The following is a 9,894-nucleotide window of genomic DNA, read 5'->3' on the forward strand; positions in this document are numbered from 1 at the left end:
TAGTGAGGTTGGCCCAGGATCGAACATTGTTTCGTTCTGCTGTGCATGGGGTCGCTATGAGTCGATTCCGACTCGATGGCACCTGACAGCAACAACAACAATGTGTTCTTTCAGAGATTCTTAGGTCTGCAAGTGTGATATTGTGTTGTTTTCAGGTTGTGTGTTTGTTTATAACAAAAAAATTAAAGCAAAGTGGTTTGAGAGACCTACCTACCGACATTGCCCCTTCATTTTTCAAAGCAACAAAGATTGACCTAGTTGTTTTTCCTCACCAGGTTTCAGTAGTACAAGTAAAACTATTCTAGGGTGAATCAAAAGGTATTATTGTTAGGATTCAAGTTCATAGATGCAGGGGTTTAATCTAAACAAAACGTGTTTAAACATGTCTCTGCAGTAAGTGAATGGCCAGACAAGTTTTCTCTTATAATACAATTGTCTTAGTTTTGATGTTTAGTACCATTGAGTCGGTATTTAACTCACTGAGTTTGCAGTTAGCAATCTAGTGCTTATTCTGTAGTACCACACCAGGACCTTAAAAAGAGAGCTAGAGAGAGAGCGGGATACTAACATAAAAGCATTTTGTGATGATCAGCTACTTCAAAGAGTTGATCTTTCCATCAATCTGTTAAGCAAGATCAAACCTAATGTAAAGAATTTTATGGAATTAAGTCATAGTCAGGAATGATTCTTGGGTTTACCATTCATTATGATATGATCCAAAGCAAGGTCTATTTGAAACAATGATTTCTGATGGGGATCTGCTGGGCCAGTTACATTCAAGGCAGAGAGGCCAACTCTGAAGGTTGTTTTGACTGGGATTCCCAAGGAGTGTGCTCTTGATAGATTTTCTCCATTGACACAGAATGATCACAAGGACTTAATATATGAAATAATTTTAAGAAAATAAAACTGTATGATGTACAAAAATGGTTGCTGAAAAGGATCTCAAATTACACAGTTCTTCCGTTCACTGACAGTTAGGATTTCTAATATCAAACTGTCTAATTAAATGATGAAGTCCTGGTGTGGCACTGTGGGCTCATGCACTGGACTGGCAAAGTCAGCAGTTCGAGATCACCAGCCACTCCTTAGAAACCCTATACAGGGTTGCTATGGGTCAGAAACAACTTGATGGCACTCAACAACGACAAGGACTTTAAGAGCTTTCCCTAAAGCAAAGTTTGCTTCTACTACAGCCTGTGGTTAGCATATAACCAGGACAGTTTTGAAGAAAGATTTTTTATGTTTAGAGCAGCTAAGAACCGTAGAAGTCTGTGCAATTTGAAGATACTCTTCCATCTGTGACTCATGTAAACATGACTAAGATACCCTTAAAGCTCTAGAAACTGAATTCATCCAGTCCATGAAAGTATTGCATGCTGAGAACCTACAGCCAACATGATTTCATTTGGCTTTGGACATGCTTTTTAAAGTTGACATATCTGTTTAATGACAATTGTCTGGAACAGAGAGCTAAATTATTGCTCACTATTTGCATATCATCAGGAAATTTCTATGTCAGATATTCTGAATATATCCTGAATAAATTGCTGTGTTAGATTTTAGGTCAATGACAGGTGATTTTTAGCAGTTGGTAATGATACTTAATCCTCCTGCTATTTTTAACACAGAAGCCATTGCTGTGCAAAGCACTGTTTTAAGCTCTTATGTAAAATGTTAGTTTACTAGTAGCGACCATAACAACTTGGAGAATTTTTGTATTCTTTGTTTTGTTGGTGATGGTATTGTTTATTCTTTCTCTTTGTTTTGCTCTCCCTTTTCTCTTTCTATTTCTGCCCTCTGCCTTTTTATTTCCCTTTTTTACTTTCTGATTATCTTGTTTTTAAATTATAATATGTAAAAATTGGTAGTAAACCATCCCTCCCACTGCACTTTGTAATCAGTTGGGTTCCATAATTCATTGCACTGCCCCACACTGGCAATTTGGGGGCTTATTAGGGAAGTTACCAGGTTCTAATCTGGTAGCGTAGTGGTTATGAGTTGGGCTGCCAACCTCAAGGTCAGCAGTTTGAAACTACCAGCTGTTTCGCAGGAGAAACATGAGGCTTTCTGCTCCCATAAAGATTTACAGCCTTGGAAATCCTGTACAGGGTCACTATGAGTCGGAACCAATTCCACAGTGCATAGCAACAACAACAATGATCAGAGAATGCTCCAGGTACAGTACTTCCGATAAAGATAACCGTCCCTCAGCTGTGCCCACAGGCAGGCCTCGCTCTGATAAATGCTTACAGAGCGTATCATTCCACTATAAGCCTCAAACACACAACCTGAAAAGTCTCAAGACACTAGGCTCTAGCTCTGTGGATCAACAAGCCTAGCTTCCCCAATTAAGTGCTTCTTGTTGTTATGTGCTGGCAAGTCAGTTCTGACCCATAGCGACCCTGTGTAGGGTTTCCAAGGAGCAGCTGGTTAGTTTGAACCACTGGCCTTATAGTTCAAACCAAGTTTGCAATCCAGTTCATTAACCCACAGCACCAGACCAGGACTGCATTTAAGTGCTTTTTGTTGTTATTAAGTGCCATTGACGCAGTAGTAACTCATAGCAACCCTGTATAGGGTTTCTGAGGAGAGTTTGGTGAGCTTAAACCTTGTGGATCTAAGCGACCTTGTGGATCAAAGCAACCTTGCAGTCCAGTACATTAACCCACAGCACCACACTAGAACTCCTAATTAAGTGCTTAGAGGCACCCTATTCTGCAAGCAGGTCTCCTGCCCAAAGTCGCTCATCTTTGCTTACTCTGTGGACTAGGAAACCCACTGCTCTGCATCATGTTCTGGCTTAGTTCTGCTGCTGCTGCTGCAGGTGTCACAGCTTTCTGTCCCTGAGTCAAGGAGGTTCAATGCACAGGGATCTTAGAGTCCACCAGACATGCTCCACTCGTGGCTTCAGATTTTGATGGTAGTTAGATTCCCCTTCTTCTAAAAAGGTTCATTTTTATTATCACGTTAAGAGTTTCTAGTTTTTATAATCACAATTCACTCTGTTAACCAAGGAATCATATAGTCCTATCAATATCATCTCCCACCTACTCTTACCCAGACCCAGCAGGGTAAAAATGTTTGGTGGGAGTTAGGATGAGTGGAAGGAGCCATGTGGAATAGTGCATTGCATTCCATTGTAATATTGCATAGATAGACTTTAGCAATTGTATGCTTATAATAACATGTCTTTTTGTTTCTTTGTAACAAAACCTGAGTTAAATATTTACTGAATTCTTGATTTGATTGCTCCCAATGACTTTGTTTTATAAAAATTATTTGATGGTGTAAAATAGACACTTGAGTGGGATAGAAAGGAATATTGGGAAACATGCTTACAGAGAGCTTGTAAGCCCATCTTCAGCCTATAATTGATTGGAATACCTAAAAGGGGTTCTAGAACTTGCGTGGTAAAATATGCTTAATGTGGAGCTTTTGTAGTGTATAAGACATTAGGTGAAATCCTGAGCCCCATCCAGAACCTTCTCAAGTGGGACATTCCCATTTGAGGGACATGCAGACCAGCCTGGAGCAGCTAGAGGAACAGAAGATACTTCATGAAAGACCAGCAGGAAAAATCAAAACCAAAAATGGAAGTCTGATTGGTTACTACAAGAACAAGTAAGTTGTTCACTGGGGAGCCATCAAGGCAAGCTATCAAGTCCCTTCAGGACAAACCCCTTCCAAGACTGAAACTGAAAGGGAACACTTATACATGTGTAGGCATGTAGGCTTGCTGGCAACCACGTTGGTCTACTGATGAGTGGAAATGCGGAAAGGCGGCAGTGAAGATTTGGGCTGAGTTTGACCACGTTCTATAGACTCCCATCAACCTAGAGATAAGAGAGAGAAGAGGAAGGTCTGGTTGGTCCGAAGTGTGGTGAGACCTGGGGACTCCTAAGCCCATGGACAAGGACCTAGCCACAGAGGGCTGAACTGAGAGTGAAGCATCCAATTGATTATGAACTGAGCGGAGACACACAAGAATACCCAAACTTGAAGATAGTACCCATTTGACTTGGCTTTGATGGCTTGATGATCAGAACTCAACTAGAAGAAGATAAAGAAATTTGATAAAGAAAACAAATGTAAATTGCTAAAATTTAATGAACTTTTCTTTTACTTAACGGATGTAGTAGCTCAGGATAATGAGGAAGAAGCAGTCTTCACATCAATGGTCAAACCTATTCCCTGTATACACAGGGTTGATAGGGACGGGCAGCTTAGACATTGACTGCCTAAAACAGAGGGGCTGGAGTATAAAAGTACAAAGTAGCTGGCTTACAAGTTTTTAAGAGGAAGTTTAGTTTCAGAGAGTGTGGGGGAAGGTAGAATGCCCACTGAATAGTTTTAATCTTGTCGAGACAAGTCTGTTGAAAGGAGATGGGGATACAATTCTTACGATTCAATAGTGAGTAACTGTTACCAGGACTAATTGCAATTGTCACAACCATAAATATAGAAGTTTTGTAACATAAAGGGAGCAGTAGTTAATCTTACAGTCCAGGAACAGAGGACCCTAAGACCATCAAGGGAGAAGAGCTTGAGTGGAACTTGCGACCTTATCCATAGAAGCAGCAACACCAGAGATGGAGGCAGAGATGATGGCATGGAGAGATAGAGCAGCTGAGAACTCTAGATTCATGGAAAGAGAAAGGCTCTGTGCTGGCGGCCAGGACGCCGACTTGGAGAATGTGCCCTTTGGTTATGTATTCCTGAGTGGTTTTGTGTAAATTAAAAAAAAAAATTTTTTTTTTTAATGGAAAATATTTGAATTGGGTCAGTGGGAAATTTAAGAAAAGTTTGGAGACTGCCAAACTGATTGTTCTTACTAAGTAATGTTGTTAAATGCTGTTGAGTCCTTCCAGCCCATAGCGACTGGTGAACTTGAGCCACGAGACTTGTGATGCAAACTGACTTTGCAGTCCAGCGCATTAACCCCCAGTGCCTCACTGGGACCATTACCCTGTGTTAATTTGTTTCCATTGCATCTTTAGATTAGTAAGAAAGTTTCATACTTTCAACATATGGTGAAGATCAATTTTTCCAATTGATACCTTATTTTCTGCTACAGACTTTTCCACACACACTCGGGTTTTTCCCAGTCTTCATAATGAGGGCATCTTTACATACTAATATTTATATATTGGTTAGTTGTATAATTTGCAAATTCCAGGAATTGTACTGTTTCTCTCTTTTGACAGGCAATTTTTGTTTCTTCTAGGGTGGATTACAAGAAGTTGCTGAGCAGTTAGAGTTGGAACGGATCGGACCACAACATCAGGCAGGATCTGATTCATTGCTTACAGGAATGGCCTTTTTCAAAATGAGAGAAGTATGAAGACATCAATGCCTTTTTCTCAGTTGGTTATGTATTTTAAAACATTAGAAGTCTTAATCTCTGGCCAAAGCTTCTGAGCAATAAGGACATCCTAAGTAGACATATGATTAGAGACCATATAGGTCATATTCACTAAACCTGAATGACAAATGCTCAGAAATGTAAAAAGCACAGTACAGGTTGCCGTCATGTTGATTCTGACTCACTGTGACTTAGTGTGTGTCAGAGCATAACCATGCTCCATAGGGTTTTCAGTGGGTGATTTTTGAGAAGTAGGTCACCAGGTCTTTCTGCCAATGTGCCTTTTGAAGGACTTGAACTTTGAACTTTTCTATACCACCCAAAACATTCTTTATTTTAAAAATAATTCCTCTTAAAATGTAGTTCAGAAAGAAATGGAGAGATAAGTTCTTTATAGATTCAAAACTTTAATTTCCTTAGAAAATATGTAGAACTAACCACATTATTTCTTAGATTTGAAAACTGAGACCAAAGGTTAACTTTTTAAGTTGGAAAAAGGAGTATTTTAATAGCATCGTTAAATAATTATTATATACCATATGAATGAAAAAGGTCATAGCGTTAGTTTGAAAATAATTTTGACCTCATAGATCTCCTGAAGGGGGTCTCTGGGACTTGCGGAGGTTCCCAGAACACAACTACTGCTTGAAACAGATAATAAACTGACTAATAACTTTTTATCCAAAGTCTCATGGATTACTAGTAGGAGACCCAGAGCTCCTGCCACATCAGTGCTTCTCCCACCAAGTTAAGGAATCTGAATGTTAGATTTGCGCTAGCATTGCCTTCTTAGGCATTAAACTACTGGTAAAAAATGTTACTTGCTCATGACATTTTTTAGTGCTCTTATTCTCAGTTTAGTAGAGTAGGACTCATGGTTTTTGCTACATTGAGTCTTAAAAAGGGATTTTTAATTCTAAAAGGAGGAAGGGTTAATTCTGAAGTAATAGTTGAGTCAAAAATCATATTGGGTCTTCATTGCCAAAAGGTGGAGAGCAGTTCAAATATAAGGAAGTTAGGTATGAAGATACTTAGAATTTTATTTATATACACAAGTTTTCTCTTAGGTTATAGAATTAGTTGATGTGCTTAAATTTACCTCACTGTAGGTAAACAGAAGAATATTGGTTATAGGAAAACAGTAGAATGAACTTTTTACTTACAAGGATAGTGGTGTTAAGTATTTTCTTTTAAACATTAAAGCATTAATTCAGAACTCCTAGGAATTTAAAACTTAATGTAGAAATGTACTACTAATATACTGCGTATTTTGCTAAGTGATATTAATTCACAACTGGTTCAGGCTGTACCTTCACCGCAAGTAGTACTCTTTTGGGGTTTATGGGTTTTTTTTACTTCCCAATGCTGCATTATAGAATCAAAACCACCTTTTAAATATTCAGCTTTGCCTTTTTCAGATGCCTTAAAGGTGAATGTGAATTCTCTTATGCTGATTTGTCATCTTCTTTTTTATTGGCTTCTTCAAGGACAGTAACCTAGTGTAAATGTTCAGAGTTTACTTTGCTTCCCAGAACATGTTTAATGATTTTATTTATTGATTTAATTTTTTTATGCCTAAGAATCTTACACATACATTCATGGTCATTTTAATTTTAAATCCTAAATTTTTTTTCCCCTCTGTCATCATTGACTGTTGTCACTTATTTTTATAGTTGAGCATTGTGAAATTGTTGGAATAAAAATGTCTGCATTTTTTACATGGTTACAAATCCTCATAGAACTGTTGGTCTAAATGTTAATAAGAAAAGTATTGTTACATTTTCTTTCTTTCTTTTTCTTTTCTTAAAAATTGCTTTTGAGCTCTGCTTCTTGAGGATGTCAGTCTTATTCCTTGAACTAAATGATGTAGGTGCAGAGGAACACCATAGAAAAGAGAGCTGTTAATGAACAGTCAGTACTTACTTTGCTGAAGTATAAATTATTACAAGTGGTTCCTTTTGGTTAAAATTATCTTTTTTTTTTTTTTTCAAAATTCCTTTTTAGATGTTCTTTGAAGATCATATTGATGATGCCAAATATTGTGGTCATTTGTATGGCCTTGGTTCTGGTTCATCCTATGTACAGAATGGCACAGGGAATGCATATGAAGAGGAAGCCAACAAGCAGTCATGACATGAAATAGCCCTTTTATTTTGATTTGATTTGAGCTACACACATGCTTGTATATAGGTTTTATCTCTGGTTGAATCCTTTGGACAATAGATTATACCTTATTTTTCCCTTTCATAGTCCATTTTGTTTTCTGCCTCTCAGTACTAAGTGTGACCATTCCTATCTCAGATCTTAATAAATAGAAAAGCATTCAGGTTAAATTTGGCCCTACCTTTAAACACTTGTTAGCAAGCGTGTGTGACTAAGTGGGGAAAGTGACATCATATTGAATATTTTGATCAACTTTACCTACTTGGGCTTGGTTTGTTTTTCCCCTTTCCTAAATTCACTAGCACTGACTGTGATTTATTTCCCTGTTTCACGTCTCTCCCTCCCATTCTACAGGAGTTTTAGCTATTTGAGATTGTGGACCATCAATTTTGCACTTTAGAGAGTGATTCTAACTCAAATCCTCTGTTTTTTCAGAAATTTTGGTTTTTCTTGCTCTTAGCTGGAATAATGACCATCTGCCAACTCTATACAGTATTTACTTGTTTCTGATCCATGAAAGATAGTACATTCATTGTGCAAAACTGTTGATTGATCAAGACTAACAGCAAAAAAAAAAAGAGACAAAAGAAACTACTGAGGAACTTAGGAACTGCTGTTTCTGTACGTAGTGTTTAATCTTCCAAGCACATCTAGTGTCTGTCAGCTTTTAATTGGCGTTTGTAGGCCTGATCTGTGATTGAAGAGTTTTTTCAAACCAGCTTTACACCCTTCAGGAATATCCCTTGTGATTGGATTTTGAGTATCTGCCAGGAAACTGGCATCCATGATGTTGAAGCTGCAATCATTTTATGATAGCACACACCCCTTGATGTGCTTCTTTTATTCCATCACTGTTTACCTTATTTTTTTTTTTCTAGCCATACTTATGATGCTCTTGATTTGTCGAGTCTATAGATCAGTTTCATTAAAGTCCAAAGATTGCAAGTCTTAGGTATATTTTGTACCAAATTAAATTAGAAGACAAAAATTGTGCTTTCATAGTTGCTGCAAAGGATAATAACGGTGAGACTTGGTGCAAAACAACAAAATACAAAGTATATATATATATATGTAGCTAATAAAATAACCTGAGGAGTGTAATGCTTGTTTATTTTTTTGTGTATATCTTTGCAATCTATTTTATATATATTGACAAAAGAGACTGTGAAATATTTAGCCATCCAGAATATGTGACCAGACCAGAGCATGTGTAGGAAGATACTTTGGTAATCATTAATTCTGTCTACCCTGAAATGATGGATTTCAAGTTAGGATGTGTGTTATCTACACTTCAATCAGTAACATAAGCAAATCTCCAAATGTTAGCCACATTGGTTTGTTTCCCTTGTACATTCTTTCTTCATGATACTACAATGCTGTATCTGGGTGGTCCTTTTTAAACAAAACATTATTTGCAAAACAGAGGGTATTATTTGTTTTTAAAGCTTTTGTAAATAAAGGCTTCAGAAATGTTTTCATATATATATGTTGATGACTGGTGATTTTATTTAGAAATATTTATTTGGGGGAAATTCCGTTTGTAGTTGACAATTGAATCGAACTCAGTAACTTCCTTCATTAAAAAGCTGATTTAAAGTTTTTTCACTGGAAAAATCACTTTGAGCCTTCTGTATTTCAACAGTGTTGGCTACTTACTCCTTATGAGTACCTCAACACACTATTACAAGGGAGGTTCAAAAAGTTTTAGAAAAAAATGGATTTAAAAGGCAATGGAATTTTCCCATGAATTTTTGAAACCCCATTTTAAGAATTTATATCTATTTCTCCTTTCCAAGAATGCATTTATTCTGAAAGATTTATGAAATAAATGCATCTTGTATAACTTACGATGACTTCGTTTTGAAGTTGCACAATAGAGCCAGTTTCTAATTGGATTCTTGATATGTTGGTCTCCAGCTCCGTAAATGATAGGAATTGTAAAGATTGCTTTTTTAGAAACCATAGAGTTTCTGGATTTTATAGCTTGTATCAATTTTTGTTTGTCCCTGAGAAATAATATTTCATAGCTTCTATAAAAGGAACATTATGATCTTTACAAAGTCTACCTTTTGGATATATTTCCTGACTTTTTTTTAGTGTTCCCAAACTGTTTATTCTGGACTGAACTGTATTAAATCTACCAAAGCAGGAATCTGCAGACTACAGCCTTGAAGTACAAAACCAGCTTGCTGCTTGTTTTCAGTTGGGCGGTGAACGAGACAATTGTTTTTAAATGGTTGGAGCATGGGGGTGGAGGGAGGGGATGCAAATAAAGACTAATAAAATATCATGACACTTGAAAATTATATGAAATTCAAATTTCAGTGTCCACAAATAAAGTTTTTATTAGAACGTATCCATGTTCA

General features: G+C 37.1%; 1 protein-coding gene across 1 annotated transcript in view; it reads left to right on the forward strand.

Moving 5' to 3' along the window:
- CNOT7 (CCR4-NOT transcription complex, subunit 7) overlaps nucleotides 1-7,684 on the forward strand; it is a 45,828-nt gene extending 38,144 nt beyond the window's left edge. The window contains exons 6-7 of the mRNA XM_006834470.1: nucleotides 5,228-5,338; nucleotides 7,370-7,684. Of these exons, the coding sequence (XP_006834533.1) occupies nucleotides 5,228-5,338; nucleotides 7,370-7,498 (240 nt within the window). The 3' untranslated portion in view covers nucleotides 7,499-7,684. The remainder of the gene's footprint in view (nucleotides 1-5,227; nucleotides 5,339-7,369) is intronic.
- Nucleotides 7,685-9,894: the final 2,210 nt, after the last annotated feature.

This window comes from Chrysochloris asiatica, unplaced genomic scaffold (genome assembly GCF_000296735.1).
Source record: "Chrysochloris asiatica unplaced genomic scaffold, ChrAsi1.0 scaffold00011, whole genome shotgun sequence".
NCBI classification, from domain to species: Eukaryota; Metazoa; Chordata; class Mammalia; order Afrosoricida; family Chrysochloridae; genus Chrysochloris; species Chrysochloris asiatica.